Source organism: Sinohyriopsis cumingii, chromosome 15 (genome assembly GCF_028554795.1).
Source record: "Sinohyriopsis cumingii isolate HCF-2022 chromosome 15, ASM2855479v2, whole genome shotgun sequence".
In the NCBI taxonomy this organism is placed as follows: domain Eukaryota; kingdom Metazoa; phylum Mollusca; class Bivalvia; order Unionida; family Unionidae; genus Sinohyriopsis; species Sinohyriopsis cumingii.
Window position 1 is genome coordinate 135790273 of NC_142975.1, and position 22539 is coordinate 135812811.

The 22539-nt window shown below is 35.6% G+C and overlaps 1 protein-coding gene across 2 annotated transcripts in view; it reads right to left on the reverse strand.

Moving 5' to 3' along the window:
• Window positions 1–22539, reverse strand: part of LOC149782846 (retinoblastoma-like protein 1) — a 170252-nt gene that overhangs the window by 26870 nt on the left and 120843 nt on the right. For both annotated transcript variants that reach the window (XM_089934375.1, XM_089934374.1), the window contains one exon: window positions 15672–15792. In XM_089934375.1, coding sequence (XP_089790501.1) covers window positions 15672–15792 — 121 coding nt within the window. The remainder of the gene's footprint in view (window positions 1–15671; window positions 15793–22539) is intronic.

Consider the following 22539-nt stretch of genomic DNA (forward strand, 5'->3'; position numbering starts at 1 on the left):
TGATAGCAATGTTGGTTATCATGTATTCTTTTGAGTGGAGCTGTACATTAGAGATACCTTAAAGTCATTATTTCTGAAATGAACACAAATATTTCTCATTGATTATAAATTATAGAACAAAAGTAGTAAGGTTTTCAATGATAATAATGGCAACTTGCCAAAAATATTTGAAATAAAATTTCTCAACACCAATCTTAACATACAACTTCTATGTTGTCAAACATTTGAGGAAAAAAAATACGAGATCAAGCTTTTCATGTTCAATGGCCTATCTCGAAAACTAGTGCTGTTAAAACGAAACAAATACAAGTACTATGTTTTTTTTGTTGTTGTGTATGACGATACCCGAGGGCGATTTATGTATCTTGTACAAAGATTTTGAAATAATGAGTTCAGTTCATCGTATGCCGCACGTGCAAAGTGCTTTCGATGGGAAGAACCGAATAGTTCCAGCGCACAATGTATTGTGGCGTTGTCTGTGTATAAATACCTCACCGCAGGTTAGAATCTTTACATTATGGAATGTCTTGTCTGTGAGTGGTCTACTTTAAGGACCTGCACGTCTTCAGCTGTAGAGGTATGCGAGTTATTAATTTCTTATGTACAAGTTATAACTACTGTACTCCCACATTTAGTTTTGTATATTTCTCTATGTAGCTTTGATTTATGTAGTATCATACGTATATTTTCTATTCTTGTTTGTGACTTAGAGATTTATATCAGCAGCATTTAAAGTTGCATTTTTAAGAAACGTTTAGTACTGTAGGATTTTTGGCGGGCACAGTTAGGTTCACTTCACTAATTGTTTTGTAATTATTGTGCCGATAATGTAATCTGTGTAGCTTACCATAATAATGTCATTACGTTTTATTGTATATGCCCATGTCATGCATAGTACATGGTGTTGGATGTCTTTTCAGCTGATCAGAGTGATCGGAGTCACAGCTGTATAGCTGACCCCAGAGTGATCAGTTATTGGAGTGATTGGAGTCAACATGGTACCAACGGCAGAGCTAGTCATGGAAGTTGACCATAGCAGCCATAGAGCTGAGTAAACAGTGTTGCTGGTCGAGTAGTAGGTGTTCGGGCGTTACTGACCGAGACTGGTGGGCGGTGATTGCTATTAGAGTAAAACACATCATTCTTTCGTTGTGAAATCACTGTGAATCATTCACCCCTTGTCCTTGTACTGTGTAAGGTCATTTATTTGCATTTTCATTATTTAGTTCATGCGGATTAAGTTAATTGATCCAATATTTGGTTATTATACACAAGTATTTATTATAATTCTTTTCTCATTCAAGTCATTTGTCATTAAACATTGTATTTGTATCACAATCACTAGTGTTCTATTGTAAATATGAAATCCCACCCGGTTATCTTGTTACATTTACCACTAGTTACATTTGCACAAACTCTAGTTCCAAACCCTATGCAGCTCAATGGCTTGTTGTTAACTCTCAACTCGACGTAATTCTTGGAAATTCTTTTCCATTTCACATGACAATGGCAATCATATCTCCCACCACGAGACATAGTCAAATTGGCACGTGATGTTCAATAAACATAATTGTGTCCTTTCCAGCTTTTATTCACAAGAATCTGAATACTCCTTTTTATTCTTCTGTGTTGATTATTTTAACTTTTCTTGAAGCTTATTTTCGCTTTCGTCATAAAGATGCATCACTTTCTGGACAACAGTTTAAAAAAAATCTATAATCAACAGTTGGATCATGCAGATGCTGCGCTTGAACAAATATGTGCAGTTTAAAGCATCTGGGGTGCTGCTGTTAAGTTAGTCTGGTTTTCTGACTAATTTCACTAATTCTAAGGCGAAACCCGAATCCAAATAAAACAGATAAACAAATCCGGATTTTTCGGCAACGATCATTTGTCCGTAGTTCTCGCTAGTATGCCAGAAGTCCATATTATAAGGATAAGTTTTGTAAGACATACGGCAAAATCTAACAGTTGGCAGGTCTGCAACAATGGCCATATTAGATGACAGACAGGCATCTTTTGAAATTAATTTTAAAACCAGTTTATTATTTTATGCAAAGTAGTAGTTGAAAGGTTCTTCTTTTTGCTCTAACATCAGCCATATTTGAAAGCAGATAGGTGTATTCTGTACAAGTCTGAAAACCTATCATGCAATGTGTCAAATTTGGTTAAAACAGAGTCAGTGCTATGGCTGTAAAATTTAATATAGAAATTAGTCATAAGCATACAACAATTGTCATACCATATGCTAACTTTTTCTTATGACAACTGGTACGTTTTAACATTAAAAATGCTCCCAGGATTTTACAATTTTCCAAAGGGGGGGGGGGGGGTAGAGATTTCAAATTGTCCCTGCCTACTATATATGTCAATAGTGTTGCTTGTAAATTATAGATATCATTATCAGCATTTCCAATTGTCCAAGCTCTCCACATTCAGCAGTTGTTTACAGGGTGTCAGTTACAGATTAATCTTAATCATCGCAGTTTTGTTAGCATTCACATGTACAGCAAATAAAATGCTCACAGAAAATTCATGTACAATAAGATACTGGCCATAAATGGGGTGGGTGGGCAGGGGTTTGTAGTAATCTTTTAAGCAGTTATTTTATCTCAAGATAATTGTCTTTCTTCAAAATAATATAATTAAAACAATATGGTCCTAAAATTTGACAGCTGTAAATTGATCCAAAATAAATTCAGAGCGCTTGCCCTGGAATGTTGGTCCCAATTTAGACTGGTACACTGTTGTATATATTACAGTATGTTCAGACATAAATTGCAGTACAAAATATTTTGTGATATCCAGCTCTAACATGTGGTACCTATAATAGTGTTTATTCCGCTTTGAACACAAGTATCTGTTAAGTACACTACTGGGCTACAATTTAAGAGTGAATGACCTTCTCAAATTAAATGCCACCTTTCTAATATCCCATAACAAAATTCGCTCAAGTGACACAAGTTATTACCAGACTTTAACTGTAATCTACAAATTACAAACATTTCTTTACTTGAGAAAAAATTTAAATTCTATTTGTTTGATTTTCATTTGATGCAAGTGATTACTTTTCATACAAAACATCCGCAAAGCAAGACAAGAAAATTAACCACCAGAAAATCAAAATAGGATATTTTGTTTACAAAACCTCAATACCAAGATTTTAAACTTGATAACCTTAGATTCATCTTGGTGACCTTGGACGTCAAATTAAGGGCATAGGTACCATTAAAGACAAAATAATATAAAGCAACTTTAATTTCGTCTCTAACGCCAAATAACACCCTCAAAAAAATACTGTACTATAATTATCATATCGTGCTAGTGTAAACATTGAAAGCACGGATGTTTGTAAGTGTGATGCAGGGAAGGCAACACTGAAAGCATGGAACTTAACACAATTACTTAAAATTAAGTTCATACCATCTTAATTACCTTTATTACCTATAGTCAGTTTAAGAAAATGTAGGTCAGTGGAAACTTGATAGATCGCTTGATGTAATTTTTTTTTGTTGTATATTTTTTAATTTTCACTTAGCAGTGATAATCATACCCCCCACTCAAACGATGTCCAATAAATATGTTGCCTTTCGTGCTTTTTCCCCAAGCAAAGCCTGGAGTGTGAATATTGTGTTTTATACTTCAGTGATGAAAGTTTGAACTTTTTCAGAGAATGATCAGATCCTTTCCCTTCAATGCATTTTTATTTGTTGGACTTTTCTAAATAATGCTTTTACAAAAAGGTCAAGCTTCATCAAGCTTACATTTTGCATGAAGAAAACAAAACATGGGATCCGAGGTACTGGTGTCAAGTTAGTCTGGTTCTGTGACTCCACTGAATATAATATGAAAACTCAGATCTAGACCAAACCATTTGCAAGCCATTACAAGGAGTTCATTGCAACAATCGAGGTTTAAGGGCAATTTTAACAAGATGTGTTAAAACTGTAATGGTTGGCAGGTCTGCAAAATGCTTGTTACCAATGCCTGGCAAAAAGTTTAAATTATAGTTGGGCATACATTTAAAAAAAAAAGAGCAAATGTATTTAAAGTATATTGCATAATCCAAGAGGTGAGCCCCCTGCAGGACCAGGGGAGGTAGAATAGGCTCAATGCACCTCCCACATATTGCAACAGGTCTCAAACAGGCAGGATCACTGGTGGGTCAGTGGTTAGTATGTCGACCATGAGACCCAATGGGCATTGTTTCAAGAACTACTGTTGGATCTACTCTGGTCAGCCACTGTAATGAATCCTCTAGCAAGACACCTGACTCTAATTGCCTTTGCACTAAATAATGTGTTGTTGCTGCGCCAGAAAAAAAAAAACACCTACCAAATCAAATACAGGACCTGAAGATGATAAATTCTACTTGAACACAAAAACTGAAAATATTGGAAAAAAACAATAGGCCCACAAGCTGCACTTCACTTTCAAACAAATCTGATATCCCACTGTTGTCAAGGTGCAGTTAACTTGACCTAAAAAATGTTCACGATTTAACCCCCACCTTAGGGCAGTTCCAGTGAAACATATACCCCACCCCACCCCGACGGCACTTACATTTTCTTATGTAGGATGTTATGTTTGAAACTATTTCTATTCTGATAGTGGAGGGTTGCTTTGAAAAATCACTTCAGGTGTGGGTTGTGTTAACAGAATCAGAAATCACATGCAGGGGTGTCAGAAAAAATGAATATATAATATTTAAATCACATCTAACCCCCATCTTTGCAGTTTACATCATGGCGAATCAATGTACAGGGAGAGAACTGTAACAGGTTATTTGATTTTATTCGTCTATAGTTATCCCGTGGTATTTGCGTATCTTGCATTCGAGTCACTCAGTCATTATTGTACATCGTGCTTGGTCAGCATGGCGGAAGGAAGTGTTAGAATATTGGGAACTGACAAACTCTCAAGTTTTCGACAAAAGTGTGGAATCCAAGAAGAATATATCCAGAAATTTAGAGGTTTGCTTTCTTGGAATCCAGTCTTTCAATTCCATTTCACATTTGGTCTGATGTAGCTCTATTTGCAACACGTCAGTGTACATTTAAGACACTTACTGGTCTTTCTCGCGTCTGTTGGCGATATGTAAATATTATTATCCATTTCCAGGTCTGACAACTTGTAAATCCATGTGGAATAACATAACCATGTGTCATGAGGCCCATGTCGAACATAGTGGCTACATACGTTTGTTACCATGTACTGGTAAGTGACTGAACTGAAAGCTGGCGTGTTCCAGACACATTTTATTGCAGCAATTGCGCATTTTAATGAAACAGGTGACATCAGATCACCCATCAGTACAAGTTGGGTGGGGGAGGGGCCTCATTTATCGGACTAAGAGCAGACCCAAATGGATATAATCACCACAACTTGCTAGGATGTCAGAACTATTTCTACTAATAAGAACTGTTATGGGAAATACATTTTGTTTCCTTATTATCATATTCAGGACAAATTTGTATAACTCATAATTTCTGACCATCTTAACTGATCACTATAAAAAAAGATTCTCTTTTAGTTTCCATGTTTGCGGAAGTGTTTATTATTTTTTTGCAATTAGTGAAAAATTACTGGTATCTATTAGGGTTAATGTCAAGATGCAACAGCCGTTCAACATATTCAATCATATAACAATATAACAATGGATCAGATAACTATCACATTAAAAATTTTGTACAAGGTTTGGTTAATTGCAATTTCAGAGCTAATGTAGGTAAAATTACATGCTTGCTGCAATTTGTAATGCTGGGTTGATATCACCAGATTTTAAGGGATGTTCTACTTCTTCCATTATAATTATTCTGGATGGATTTATCATATCAGACAATAGGGGTAAAAACTGGGCAATAAGTACAGATTATTAACAGACTCTTGAGTATTGCAAAATACTGGTTCCGAGGTGCATGTGGTGAAAGATACCTGAACTTGTGAGAGCATTCTGCACCAAATGAAAGACGGGCCAGTATTTTTAAATACTCAATCAGTAACCTTATTATATACCTACAAACAATTAAATCAGATTATTTTAATGTTTTATTGAACATCTTAGATAATAACAACAAGGCACTTTGTCTTTTCAGTATTGAAAGAAGTTCCCTGGTATTAAAGGTAATAAGCAAACATTTATGGGTGCTTGGCTTTAAGTTCTGTGTGGTGCTTTGTGTTGTATCATATATGTATTAAGTGCTTGATTAGAAAGAAAAAAAAACCCAAACAAGCACTCATTGTAGCATTTCCAATTTTTGGCCATAATCAAAAAGTTGAAATTCATACATGCTGGTGCAATATGTTTGAAAATGTTGACAGCAAACATGGTGGGTATTGATGCTATACATGCCTGAAAAAATAAAGGGGCTAAAGCTGAATTTTTTTTGAACGACTAAAAAATCTCACAACCCAAAGTTTCAAGATATTGAAATTTTATAACTGTGTGAAAGATTACTGACTTATTTACATTACATAAAAATGTAGCTATTCATTTAATAGTATTAAATTAAGCCTCTGACAGATACATATTATATAATAATAATAATAATAATAATAATAGTAATAATGAGGACTTTGTATAGCGCCTAATCTTTAGAAGCTCTAAGTGCTTTACAACATTAGACAACACCTATAACATAAAAAAGAAGAAAAAAAAAGAAAGAAAAAAAAGAACAAAGATTAGGTTACAGATATGATTACAAAAAACAAATGCCATTAATTAGAGGACATAAAAACATGCTGAAAATATTTAAGGTAGGAAACATTATTAGGTCTTAAAGTTTGTTCTTGCAGTCAAAATAGGTGAGTTTTAAGAGCACTCTTGAATGAGATAACCGTCTTTGTGTCTGAGTTCAGTGGGCAATTCGTTCCACATTGCTGGGTCCTGGTATGCAAAAGAACACTGTCCATATGACTTCGTTTTCATACAGGGAATAATGAATATATGATTGTATATACTACTAGTAATAAAGAGCTGTCATATGTTGTTCAGCTATTAGTATAAGAACACTGCTTTTGAAACTTCAATAACTTGTTTTAAAACTTAATGACATAATTTATTGAGAAAAAAATTTGAAAATAAATATTTACAGCCTCTGCTTCTTTTAACACACTCTTTGTAAATTCACCTACAAAAGACTTATGCCAGCTCAATTGAGGGAAAATTCCATATTGCTTCAAGCAGGTAAGGGTAAATATGTATATGATCTGCGTATTATGGCATGATATTCCACTCTGATACGTTTTTTGTCTTCAATTTTCCTATTTTTCACACAAATTTTTTTTTCTTATAGTCAGCCTTACATTTCTAATGCTGTAAGATGCAAGTTTTTTCTGGTTCTGGTAGCTGATAGAACTAGTAAAAATGTTAATCTGCATTATGCTATATATCAGTTTAACTGAGAAATAACTTTAAACAAGAGAAAACAGCAGCACCCCAAACCTCAGATCAGTGACAACCAAATCTTCCCAATTCCAAAACCAAGAAGAATTATTCATAAACAATTTTCAATACTCTGGGGCCATTCTTTAGAATATTATCCCAAAAGAAAACAAAGAATCTTCTTGGATGTCAGCTGTTTATAATGGGTGTATCGCTCGGATGAAATATAAAACATAATACCACATGGCCTATACACCTCCTCCAGCTACATTTTTGTATACTAGTAATAGTATATGTCAGTACATGTATGTGTTATGCAAGACTTTAACTTTTACCAGTGAACACCGCTAGTAACTTCATCTGTTACAGCATGTTCAATGTGCATATATAGTTAACTAGTCTGGGTTCATATGACCTATATATATTACTAATGTATGTGGACATGTGCAAGATAGTGATCGGTATGTGTACATTATCTTCGAGGCCCTCAAGGTACATCAGTTCTGTTTTGTAACTAATTGACTTACTATAATTAAATAAAGTCTTTATTATTATTATTATTATTATTATTATTATTACCTGTAATTGGTAGTGAGTATAAATCTCTTTTCTAAATACTGTAGAAAGGTTACACTGTAATAAATGCTTTGCTAACATTCCTAAATTTCTCATAGATGGTGGGGGGAAAGTGCTTGTTCACCGCTTTACTTTTTCAGTACTTGTCACATTTCATGTATTTAAATGTTTATTCTAGAATGAATACTGAAAATAGAACCAGTCTAAATGAAAATGATAGTTGTTGTTGTCATCGCAGGGTTTAACGCCATTTTTCAGCACAAGATTTGATATACATGGCAGCCAGTATTATTGGTGGAGGAAGAACCCAGGAAAACCCGGAAAGAACCACTAACCCGCAAGAAACCACTGGCAAGCTTTCTCACATACCAATATAGGCCGAACCCGTGCAGACAGAGGTGAGATGGCAGTGATCCGTAACAGTGAGCACTTCAGACCACTCTGGGCCCCAAATGATATTGGATGATCTCAGTTCCTAAGTTAATATTAACAGGTAGTTGAAATGACCTCTAGACAACTGTCGTGGGGTCACTGAGGAACTCCTGTACATTATGTCTTTAGATCAATATACAAGTCACTTTTTGAATAATGGTCATTTGTCTCTCAGTTGCTTGTTACAGTTGATGGAGGTGGAGATGAACGTCCATGAAATAAAATTACACACTTCTGTTCAGTGCTTATTAGATGGTTGCTCGATTTGGACAGTTTCAAGTGCAGAGCTTGACTAAAGGAGATTCAAAATATTCTGTGGAGAGACTTCACACAGCAGAAAACAGAGCATTAAGTCAGTGTGGAATCAACTCATCAAAAAGAATTTACAAGAAAGAGTATGATGAAAAAGGGCATATTTGATTTAGACAAATTCTACAAAAATATGTCAGCTGCCCAGAAAGAAGCAGTAAAAAGAACTGATGACACATTTCATTCATTAGATAAAATAGATGCATGTTGCACCTAAAACAATGAACTGGGTATTTGACCCAAATTTGGAATCTTAAAGAAATTTCTTGGTAAGAATGCATCCTATCAAATGGAAAATAATTTTGTTATAAAGCCAAGTGGACCAATATGGGGAAAACTCTGTGAAAAATCTGGACTTATAAAACATAAGGCACTGAATGCTTATCGACTTTTAATGAACACAACTGATCCAAACATACCTACTCAAACGCATTATGCGTTTGCAACATACGGAACAAATGATAGTTGGCGGTTTCCCTGTCAAGAGATATGAAATACAACCAATCTTGGATATGTCTCATCTACCAGGCTTTCATTACCTTTCTCATCAAGACACATTAACGGCCATTCTGTCGCTTGAACAGGAAGGTGAAGCAAAAGATTGTTTTCTTACTCCAGATTTCTTTTTGTCAACCAGAAACATTAAGCTTCTACTGGAATCGAGTGCAGATATTTTCACAAAAGACATGGAAAGTATCAGCAATCTTGTAGGCATAAGTTGTGAGGATATACAAATTATCTTGAAAGAGAAAGAAAAACTTAAAACTGAGAGAAAGAAAATAAGTGAGAAATTTAGAGGCTGAAGTATGTTTTGCACACAATGTTAGGGATTTAAGAGCACCAGATAGAAAGTTAAAGACAGATGTATTGGCAAAAGTGCACAAAGAGATTGCCATGATGAAGTTGTCAGAGAAGGAAGTTGCTGTATTGGTCAAGTGATGTATGTTGCAGAAATTTGAATTAAACATACAGAAGGAAAAACTTAAAATTGGCGAAAGAAGCTCCTGTTTATTTGATTTTATGCTTTCACAAAAATTGTAGTTTCATTGCAGTTTGTGTTCTTTATTTCATTAATGTTGTTTGATACAGAAGTTGTACTTGATTTGGGGTTAATACCATTTTCAGTTCTTTGTAGTTTATATATGGCAGCTGGTGTCAAAGATGGAAGAAGATTCAGAGAATCTGATAGCTGTTGGCAAGTTTTCACAAATACACATTGTACTGGCACAGGGACTCAAGCCAGTATATATGGCAGTTATCAGAAAAGGCAGGACATGACGATGACGACTGTTCATTTGATGGATGTTAAAAAAAAAAAACAACTGACAATATTCATAGGTTTGAAGACAATTACTATGGTCAAAAATGATACACTCATACAACTGTGGCATAAATGATCAACCAGTACTTCTGCTGCTGGTGGTGCTGTCGATCAGTTGCTTCATTTCGTGTTTTAGGTCTCTCCAACACCCAACGTCATTCAGAGATGAGACATCGGGTTGTTAGTAGATCATTATAACTTTTACACCATTTTCAGCACAAGAGAACCTATATTTGGCAGACAATTTTTAATAGTAAAGAAGACGTAAGAGGCCAAAGTGGGGTTTAAACCAATATGATGAATGGCAAGTAATCACAAAACAAATTCTTACACCACTCTTCCAAGCTAAAAGTACACCATGTTCCTGCTTGGCACCAGTGCTGCTGTTGTTGACAATAGACAGTTGACAATAATGATGTTGATTTTAAAAGTACACTGGGCCCAAAATAATTATTCCTCAATTTTCATCCATTTTTGTAATCTAATTCAAGGTGGGTTTTAGCTTATATTTAAAAAATATTTTCAGGACAGGGACAGCCATTGTATCAAATATTTTAACTACATCCAGTGGGCGGTTGGGATGAAAATCATGGAACTAATTTATTGTGGCCTGATGATGGCAGAAGCCTGATCGATGATGACGATAAACTGACTGATCAGTAGGGATGGTGAAACAGTGTTTTGACATGCTATATTTTTTTTAATTTTATAGCAATCATGCAACAAGGCATAAAAATAAGGCATATCACTTGCAGGAAATATATTTTTAAGACAAGAAATGAGATATTGTATGAGCAGGAATGAATAATGCAGCATCATTTTTACAAGTTTAAATTTTTGTTTATTTCTGACAAATCAAGGAACGTATATGGCTGACAGACAAAAGAACAAAAGATGATTGATTACAAACAATGGATACAAATAAAAATGTGCAGTAGATTATATATCTAAGAATTCAGTATAGAATAACATCAATCAGCAGTCATTTAAATCGCATCTGTCCCCAATCCAAACTTAAAATCGCTTCTACCACCGTCTAACCACTAGCTTGAAATCTGGTAAAATAATTTGCTTCTGTAGGGGGTGCTGTTTTTTAAAAAATTAAAATGCAGCAGATGGTGGATTGTAATTTTTTTAAATTGCTGCTATTGTGGGTTGGTTGAATTCAAAAGTGCCTTCTCCATGGGGGTGGGGTGGGGGGTGGTTTGGCGCATATGATTTACTGGAACAGCCCTTATTCTCGATGCATATATTGATTATATACTATTTATGACCTGTTATGAGAGACCACTTGTTTTGTGAGACCATTTTTTGGCAGAAGGGGTGGTCTTTCTAGACAGGTTCTAGGTTCTACTGTATCAGGGAAGCAAGTAACAATGAAGACTGCATTACCAGTCATATTACAGCTTAATGATATTTCAGTCTAGTTCAAGACATTTTATTCAGACATAACACTGCCACATACACAAGGCCATGACAACGATGCCATGAGAAAAAGTGACAAGTTGATACCATAAATCACATTATATACTTCTTGACCATCTCTTCCAAACACCAATACAATTTCTGACAAGCCTTCTTTAAAAATATCAAAGTAAATATTAGATTAGGGATTTCTGCCAAGTACCATCTTAACTTCAGCAGAATTTAATCACCAAATAATTCCTGTTTTCTATCTGGAACCAGTCCAATTCAATTAGCCAGGGCCTTTGAAAGACCCACAATATCCAAGTATCATTTAACAACCTTATGGAGGGAGTAAAACTTGAGGATAAAGAGTGCATTTCTCTTAATAATTTGAATGCAAAGACAGCTAGTTGTATGCATTGGCAGATGCCCCAAAGTCAAATTGGAGGACTGTATCATTACCACTAATCCTACATCTGATTATGAAGCAACTTTTCTTGTCAGCATAATATGGCTTGCAAAACAATTAAACAGTATCAACACAAAGACTAGAATTTTTGGTGGGTTCTTTGGCCAATGGACTTGGACATTGTTTAAAAATATTAATAATACCCTCAAAATACAAGAGGCCCAAGTAGGCCCACTCATCTATATGACATCTACCACAAAAGTAAGGCAGAAGCAGTTCACAAAGAAACCTTTGTTAGAAGGGAGTTTTGTGTTGAAATTTCTTCAAATTCTGTCAACTGGTTACAAAATGACACTTTTCCAAGTTTACAAAAAAAGGATCCAGACTGAATGATGTGACCATTGATGATTTATTTCATTCATATGTAAAATTATTAGACATCACACCATTGAGGACACTTGCTATTTTTGCAAATATTTTGAAGCACGTAATTGGCACCTGCCAGAAGGCATGATTCAATTATGCACACCTCTGCATGTTGCTTGCTAATCATGGCAGACTTTAACTTGATAGTAAATTATATCAGATAAATTACAAAGCTACATATTATAAAGAGTATATATGTAATTATCATATTGTTGCACAAAACTCGACCTGTCTTTTTCTCAAGGCTTAAACTTGGGCCCCGCAGTCAATGCTCATTTCTGAGAAATGTGCAAGTGTGGGTAGGTATGGGGAAAAGTTATGGGCATCGTGCTAAAATGGGATGGACTAGTACTGAAGTAAAGGGGATGAGGGCTCTGGCTGCAGCACACTGAAATACATACTCTAAATGCTACTTCTCACTGACTGACCCATATTTCTTTTAAAGTATGAAATCAGAAAGACAATTTTTAAAGGTCCAAGGTTTTTCTACTTATTTCAGCCACATTTGAATGCCGATCAGCATTATTTGTTTACGATTCAAGTCTTCAAACCAGGATGCTTTCTGTCAAATTTGATAAAATTTTGTCAACAGTTTATGAAAAGAATTAAAATGTTTATCTCTTTTTAATAACTGCAGCAATATATTGCAATGTAGATCTGCATACATCATTTGTTTGAGATTAAAAGGTCTTCATACAAAGATGAGACCTCTGTTGAGCAGGTGTTTCTTTTTGTGTAGCAGCAACGTTCATACTTGATTGCTGATCAGCATCATTTGTGTAAACTTCAAGACATTTTCTGTGCACAAATTCTGCCAAATTCGGTCCAATTTTATTGCCAAGTTTTTAAAAAAAGTTATATAAAGGTTTTTTGTTTGTTTATTTTCTTGGCCATATTGCACATTGGATCAGCATGCCAGGATGCTATCTACTGAACTGTGTTCCAAAATTTTTTGAAATGTCATTTAAAGCTGCTTTTCCTGTTTTTAGTAACAATGGCCATATCTCAGAACAGTTGTTGTTGTTCTAGGGTTTAACGCCATTTTCCAGCACAAGATAGGCTATACATGATGGCCAGTATAACTGGTGGAGGAAGAACCCGGGAATACCCAAGGACGAACCACCGACCCACAAGAAGCTACTGGAAGGCTTTCCCACGTACCCACGCTAGGCGAGCATTGGACTCAAACCCATGAAGACAGAGGTAAGATGGCAGCAATCTGGAACAGTGAGTGCTCTAGACCACTTGGACACTCAGGGCCCCATTTGACGACAGACTGGGTTAATTAATTTTTAACTTAGAAGGGCTTTAAGCCAAGATGGTTTCAAATTTGGCAAAAGTCGTTTTAACAGCTTTTGAAAACTCCGATACAAAATGCATGCAACACAAAGGAAATTTTATTGCAGTGGATTTTAGATGTTGTGGTGACAACTCGGAAGATCTTTCTGTCACTGAATAATTAAAATATTCCTTGAAAGACCATTAGGTCTCAATGATGTTATTCAATGTGTTCAAATGATCCTGCAAAAAGTGCAGCATATTCAAGTATAATGACCATAATAGGTAATTACCATATCAATTGTTGTTGTTGTAAATGATCCTACAGACCAGAAAACAATGCCCTTTTCTCCTAGTGACAAGTTATCTTGACCTCCAGAAATGTAATATTGGCCTTAACATGGCTTTTATATTTTATTAATTTAATTGGTATTTTTATTTGACCAAAAACAAGAACTACAAACCTCAATATTTGTATGTGATTTTGAACACTGCTGTAGTAGATCTCATCCATGCTTGCTTTCCAAATGCACATCTTCTTAAAGTCTTGATTGCTTTGCACACTACTGTACCCTATCACCTATGCATGCTGTTAGCAATTGAAATTTCATTCGTCTTGTGGAAATACAATAGATATAATTATAAAGTGTATAAAACTAAGTTCTTTGTCTTTACCTCAAACAATTGTACTCCAGCCTTGGGATACTTTACCATAAGCAAGAGCTAACCAACATACTTGGGGTACTGCATAAAATACGTGTATTGGGATACTTGTCTAAAATAAAGAGCCGTCCCCATCCCATTCTGTGCAGGCATGGGTATTTAGAATAAGCCTGATAGGCTCTCCCGCGTTTTGTAAGAAGAAGGAGCAGCAGTAGCAGTGGCTAGCATTCTGTAATTGTGAGTATAATGTGCAGGTTCAATTCCTACAATCTGATCAGCTCCAGACCTGCCAACTCTTATGATTTTGCCATAAGTCTTACAAAAATTATCCTTAAAATACAGACTTATGGCATACTAGCAAAAATTACAGAAAATGATCGTTGCCGAAAAAGTCCGGATAATTGGTTCATCCGTGTTTTATTTGGATCCCGGTTTCATCTTAGAATTAGTGAAATTAGTCAGGGAACCAGAATAACTTAACAGCAGCACCCAGATGCTTTAAACTGCACCTATTTGTTCATGCGAAGCATCTGCATGATCCAACTGTTGATTATAGGTTTTTAAAAATGGTGTCCAGAAAGTGATGCATGTTTATGATGAAAGGGAAAATAAGCTTCAAGAAAAGTGTTAATAATCAACACCGAAGAATAAAAGGAGCATTCAGATTCTTGTGAATAAAAGCTGTAAAGGACACAATTACGTTTATTGGACATAACGTGCCAATTTGAGTATGTATCGTGGGTGGCGGGAGATATGATTGCCATTGTCATGTGAAATGGAAAAGAACTTCCAAGAGTTATGTCAAGTTGAGAGATAGCAACAAGCCAATGTAAATAGAGTTTGTGCAAACGTAACTAGTGGTAAATAAAGTCTATGTGTACTTTACAAACTTTTCAGTTGAATATAATGTTTATTGTCAATGCATCGAACTTTTAATTATGTTTTCCAGCTTTACAATAGCAGTTATTGGTATTGTTACACATTACTGAAAACTGGTCAATCTTACGGGAAAAAAAATCAACTGCCTTAATCAGACAGACTCATCAAGGTCTGCAGCTCCGACTGACTACCATGAAGTATCTACAGAAAAGCACATTACTTCAAATGTCTTTGCATTAAATAAATTACTAGTTGCCATGTCACAAAACAGCAAACAAAACAAAAAGTCCTAGTCCATTGTTTCGTACCAATTTAATGAAACCCTTAACAGAACAGTTTCCCTACTCAAAAGACTCCTGTTTCTGGGGAGGACAGTTATTAATTGAAGATCTGGTATGTGTATACGAGATTGAAAATAAGATCCGGGCCCATTTTGGGAAGAATATTTCTTTTTTCGTTGCATGAATTTGAAATATTTTACGATAGGTCTGAAGCCCTTTTACACTAGGATTGGGCGTATTGCTGGTCTTAAAAATAAATATTAAAAAAATCCTTGGTTTAATATATTTAAGACCATCGATACTTACATGGTTAAGATGCTTGACAACATCCCTGGATAATCCCTCCTCTTCACGAACAACTATCTCAATCACCTTGTAGAAGTGATAAGGACTCAAGTCAAATATTTCCACAATCCATGGGAACATCCTACAAAGAGAATGTTTGTATTTGCAAAATGAAATGAGATCAATGAATGAAATGGTGGTCAACAAGAAATCATGAAATGCAGATAATGAATAATTGTGACAAATGTATACTCCCATTTTTTCTCCATTAAATTTACATTGCCAAAATCATGCAGCATCTCTCCATACTGCACTGCCATCATAGTACATGTATACAAAAACAGTATCATGTATTAGGAACTACTTTTTATTGTAAATAAATATGTAGCAGATGCCAGAGATATTGTTACATTTGACTGGATGAACTAAACTTGCAGTTTGAGCCATTTGAAAGTATAGATGATAAAGCTGATGATGTGAACAAGTGCAACGAGTCACAAAACGAAACTTTCAACCAAGCAAACGAATGAACACGATATCTGCAACATCCTGTGATGGCTTTATGACAACAAATGCGAGACATGCAGTACCGAAAATATTCTGATCATTTAAAAACCTGCTTAGCATAAATACTCGTAACGATTTGCAAAAGAAATGGTTCAGATTGTGTTGTGCTCACTAGAGTATAAAAAATGGCACAGAAAGGCATACTAAAAAAAAAAAAAGACCAAGGGGTATCCTGCATCTCTGAGATGTTCCATTTTACAAGTTAGTCCAAGTACTTAATTTGAAAAAATAAAACTGAATGTGAATTTTTTTTTTTAAAAACAGTGAGAGCCTTGGAGATAACAAGTCCGAAAGAAGCCTTATTGTCCGTAATATGAGCTCTCACACCACAGCTGCTTTTCAATTTTCTAGGTTTTAATTTTTTTCCCCTCAATTTCAAGTAGTCTAAAATGAGATTTCTTTTTTAAATTAGTGACATACAGTACACTACCAAGTTCCATGGTTGCTGGGTGGTGCTAGGTGCACATCAATAATATTACTATTACTGTATATTTGTTGAGCTATACTTTGAAATATGGCAGAAATTCAATTGTTTTATTTCTTGTGTTCTTTGTATTATTCAGCCTTAGGTAGGAAAGCAAATGAGTAAAAAAAAGAGGTCACCATATTTGTACAAGAAAATAAAACTCATTTTTTTGTTGCTGTTATTGTTGTTGTTGTTCTAGGGTTTTACGCCATTTTTCAGCACAAGACAGGCTATACATGGCGGCCAGTATAACTGGTGGAAGAAGAACCCTGGAAAACCCAGGGAAGAACCAGCGACCCACGAGAAGCTACTGGCAGGCTTTCCCACGTACCCACGCTAGCCGAGCACTGGACTCGAACCCACGCAGACAGAGGTGAGATGGCAGTGTTGCTGTTATACTGCACTCCTAACATGTACAATAGCTCAGAACAAGGTGTTCATATTTTCTTACACAAATGTAGTCACCTTAATTCTGAATTAATTGTGCTATAAGATTCCCATCCATCATGTCACAGCATATATACTTGTGTATGTCTAATGGCAGTTCAGGGTCTGTCTAATTTGTTCTACTGATTAGAACAAACAAAATACATAAACCAAGATCTGTTGGCACATTATTATGTCAAAGCAGGTCTATGCAGTTAGAGCCAACTTGTATGTGAGTTCATATCGTATTTATATGATATAAAATTAAGTTGACGAACTACTTGTACAAGTTCCTTGCATGCATTTACTTCTCTACAGTTAAAAGCATGACTATTTTCATCGAATTCTAAGATTCTGAATACACCTTAAAAAAGAAAGTAAAGGAAATTAGACACTCCAGTGGCCAAAGTGGTTAAAGCATTCACACTGGATGCGAAAGTTTGCAGGTTCAAACCCCAGCCTAGTCATACCAAAGACTTATAAAAATTGTATTAGTAGCTGTCTTCCTTGGGGCTTGGCATTAAGAGGTTGGTGTTAGGACTGGTCAGCCTGGTGACAGGATAATGTGACTGGGTGGGGCATGATGCTATGTGTCTGTGGCATGATGCCCAGTGCATGGCAACAATATAAACTGCCACACTGCAGACATCATAGTGATATGACTTAATTTTTTTTTTAAAGCTACGTAAAAATCCAAATCAAACACACACACACACACACACAATAAAATTACCATGAAATTGTGTGATATGTGGAAACTGTGAAATTCAGTTAAGAGGAAAGTGGTTGGTTTTTAATCGATTGTTCAGGTTTTGCTTGTACTGAAATCACAAACAAGAGAAAAGCACAAATAAATACACAAAAGCATATATTTAAGGCTGTTAAATTTACATGTGTAAAGAACATCATTTGGTTAGTTATGTGAATACTTTCAAAACCTGCATTTTAATGATGTTTTGTTTTCTTTCCCTCAAGAGAGGAAAACAATGACAGTATGGGCTTGGCATCCTACTACCATATTCACCAATATTGATTCTTTATCCTGCTACCATATTCAGCAATACTGACTGCATCCTACTACCTTATTCAGCAATATTGAAACTGTATCCAACTGCCATATTCAGCAGTACTGACTGCATCCTACTACCTTATTCAGCAATATTGACTTTATCCTATTGCTATATTCAGCAATACTGACTATCCTATTGCCATATTCAGCAATATTGAAACTGTATCCAACTGCCACATTCAGCAGTACTGACTGTATCCAACTGCCATATTCAGCAGTACTGACTGCATCCTACTACCTTATTCAGCAATACTGACTTTATCCTATTGCTATATTCAACAATACTGACTGCATCCTACTGCCATATTCAGCAATATTGAAACTGCATCCTACTACCTTATTCAGCAATATTGACTTTATCCCACTACTTTATTCAGCAATATTGACTGCATCCTATTGCTATATTCAGCAATACTGACTGCATCCTATTGCCATATTCAGCAATATTGAAACTGTATCCAACTGCCATATTCAGCAGTACTGACTGCATCCTGCTACCTTATTCAGCAATTCTGACTTTATCCCACTACCTTATTCAGCAATACTGACTGCATCCTATTGCCATATTCAGCAACATTGACTGCATCCTACTGCCATATTCAGCAATACTGACTGCATCCTACTACCTTATTCAGCAATATTGAAACTGTATCCAACTGCCATATTCAGCAGTACTGACTGCCTCCTACTACCTTATTCAGCAATACTGACTTTATCCCACTACCATATTCAGCAATACTGACTGCATACTAATACCTTATTCAGCAATATTGACTCTGCATCCTATTACTAGATTCAGCAGTACTGACTCTGTATCATGCTTCCATATTCAGCAATTGTTATATCTGGGGAAACTTTTGAGATGACTGCCCTATTTGGTGCCAGAGTGAAGCCATGGACTAACTGGCCAAGAAATAAAACATCCTGTTCATAATCGTGGCATAGGTGTGAATGTTCATCACCGACTTCACTATAGTCAAACACCAAAAAAAGATTCAACCCTTATGGAAATGCAAGGGAAAGTTTGATTTTTATTTTAATCTTGATAACATCAGGCCATTCAAGCAATAAGTCAGCCCATATTGTGTAATACAATTCATCTTCTAAATATGTGTACCAGTCGCCCTGTCAAAATGCAAGTGGAAGCTCCTGTAACCAGTCATATTAAATAATCTGAATTAGTCTGGAAAACAATAATTTTCAGACTTGAGACTACTTTGTCTAACAATATCTTTAATCATAATAACTCCCATTTGTCACAAACTGTCAGTTCTGGTAGATTTTAATCACATTTAAAAGCATTTAGAGTCCGTTTAGGCCTTTTCTATGGAATCAAAGTTTCCATGGAAATGCATGTGCATTTTTCAATTCCTTTCATTTTCACATCAACCATGCCTATAGTATAAACAACACATTAAAAATCAGACTTGTACAGATGTGCAGTTGTCTGCAATGTCAAAGCAAGATGAAGGCCAGAATCTACATGAGAAGTACCTTGTTGAACAACCAAGCACAATGTAAACAAATTATATAATCTGACCCAGTACATTCAGTGGCAACAATTACCATTACAGTAGGTGTCTCTAACTTTAAGAATACTTTAATAACCCAAGACATGCTTTGAAGTGAGCAACATTAAAACTGTATACAAATAAATAGGTCAACTGCCTTTGTCCAGTACACAACAATTTTCTAACAAGGCAACTACCTTGAGCAACAGTAAATAAAACCTGATGTAATTTCACTGCAATTACGAAGGCATATAATTATATTAGGTGGAAAAATATTTGTAAATCAAATGGCACAAGTGACATAGCCTTTATCAGTATGATTGGTTAATTAATTTTAATTTGAAAAGCTGTAAAAAAAATATGTTGAATACATTTGTTTTTCAACTGGAAAAATAGTCATGCACAAATGGTCTCTGTACAACTGCAATATCACACATGCCCTGGACTTACAAAATGTCTCCCACATGGTTAAAGACAAATTTGCAATGTCAATCGATCAAAATGTCTATGAAATACACCCCCCTCCATGTTGTCTTTCATCAATTATCTGAAATCCCAGTTCCCATCAGTGATGTAGATATGCCAATATCATGCTGCTGGAATGGAAGGGAAATATTATTTATCTTAATTTAAGACTAGCTAGACACTCTAAGAAAACTTCTGGTGAAAACCGACCTTGATACAAGTTTTGTTCTGAAGGAGTTGTGATAAAATTTCCAAGAAAAACGTCTTAGCAGCCATACTGGATGTCAAATCAGCACCATTTGATTTAGAAACAAGTAGAAATGATAAGTCTTTTACTGAAAATCCAATGCTGATATGGTCATCCATGTAGGAGCAGCAGCATTAAGGCTTCCAGTATGGCCGCTGTTGTGCCTATTGGACATCAGATCGGTTGTTGTTGTTGTTGTAGGGTTTAACGCCAATTTTTAGCACAAGATAGGCTATACATGGCAGCAAGTATAAATGGTGGAGGAAGAACCCGGGAAAACCATGGAAAGAACCACCGACCCACGAGAAGCTACTGGCACGCTTTCTCACATACCCACATTGGCCAAATCCGAGATTTGACCCCACGTAGACAGAGGTGAGATGGCAGTGATCTGTAACCATGAGTGCTTTAAACCACTCGGGGCCCCAGACATCAGATTGTCAAATATTCCTTTAGGACAGTCAGCACAAGAAATCATTTAGTGAAAACTCCAGGTTGATTTGACCATCCTTTGAGGAGCAGCAAGAAGAGAGGTTTCAAGATGGCTGCTGTGGTAGCTATATTGAATGTCAAAGCAGCCCCACTTTCAAGTAGATAATGGGATGAACGTGTGTGCAACATTTCACGGCAATCCTTACATACTTTAGGAGTAGCAATAAAATAAACTGAAACAACACATGGACAGATGGATGACAATCTATTCAGCAAGTCTATAACCAATAGAGCTATAAAAAAAGAGAATCATTTGATCTTGTCTACAATACAAAATGTAATATGATACATGTAGTATCATTTACCATGTTCAGGTGACAATTCCAGTTTTCAAATTCCTGCTTTGATTACTCCAGAGGACATACAAAATAAGACCACACAACCTGATTAGCCTGTTGTTGTTCCAAGAGCCATGTATAATTTATCATTACAGATGAACTTCAGTGACTGTTGTTTTATAATAATTACAACTATGCACTTTAGCCACAATAATTACAACAAAGTCCTTACAAAGTTACAGCTGCCACTGACATTGCTGATGACTTGTAGCTCAACTGGGAGTTCAAACCAGAATGAAAATCTGAAGTTCATTACATTAATACAATATCACTTGCATTGATTGATATGGCTCCTGGGCTTGTACTCCGGAGGACATCAAAAACATAAAACCACACAACCATATTCGCCTCTAGATTAGTTAGTCCAATTTTTGATTATGGATGCACTTTAGAAAGTGTAGTTTCATATAATCGGTACAACCAAGTCAGCAAACTGCAGTACAATCACGTCAGCAAAACAATTGACTTTTGTAGCTCAATAGGGGACTTCATACAAGTGTGAAAAGATCAAGCTGTTTACATTATTATTACATCCAAATACAAACTATAATAATAATGACAGTTATGCACTGGACAGGAATTCTATAGTTAGCAGTTCCTTCTTTATTAGAATATTTTGCCAAAACAAGACTCTGAACTTGAAGCTTTATTCAAAACATAAATCTGTATGAATGATATGCATTGGCTTCTAGTAATTACCATGTTGTGTATGGCAAAGTGAATTAGTGTGCGTAGTGTGCAGAAACACTGTGTAACTGACAAGGCACCCAAGACACCCCAAACTACTCACCTACCCGTCTTCAAACATTGTTTAAAAATATGCAATAAATGGGAGTTGGATTAGTATTTTGGGTTTAAGGTCTTAACATTTTTTTGTTGATAATGGGCGTCATATATGACCACAGATATGCACCCTCTTTAAAGTGGAGAAAATATCAGGAGTAATTTGTACATGTAAATACACCAATCTTTCAGACAGAATTTCTGAAAATTCAGACTTGTAAGAACTTTTAATCTTATCAAAGCCAAGTATTTTAGTGTTCTTCAGCAATAAAGATTTTCCAATTACTTTCTGTTGTGGACATGCTGGATGTCAGATTGGCACCATCTTCATTTACAACCAAGTATATATCATTTTAAGTCTTTGGGTTTCGTCATAATGACTGGATTCAGGGGGAAGAATAACAGCAAGATTTGCAAGACAAACATCATGGCAGCCTTACTGGATACATTTTCATTTAGAATCAAATAGGCATTACAAGAAGATCAATTTGGAAGCTGCAGAGTTAACACATTTACCCCTGGAGC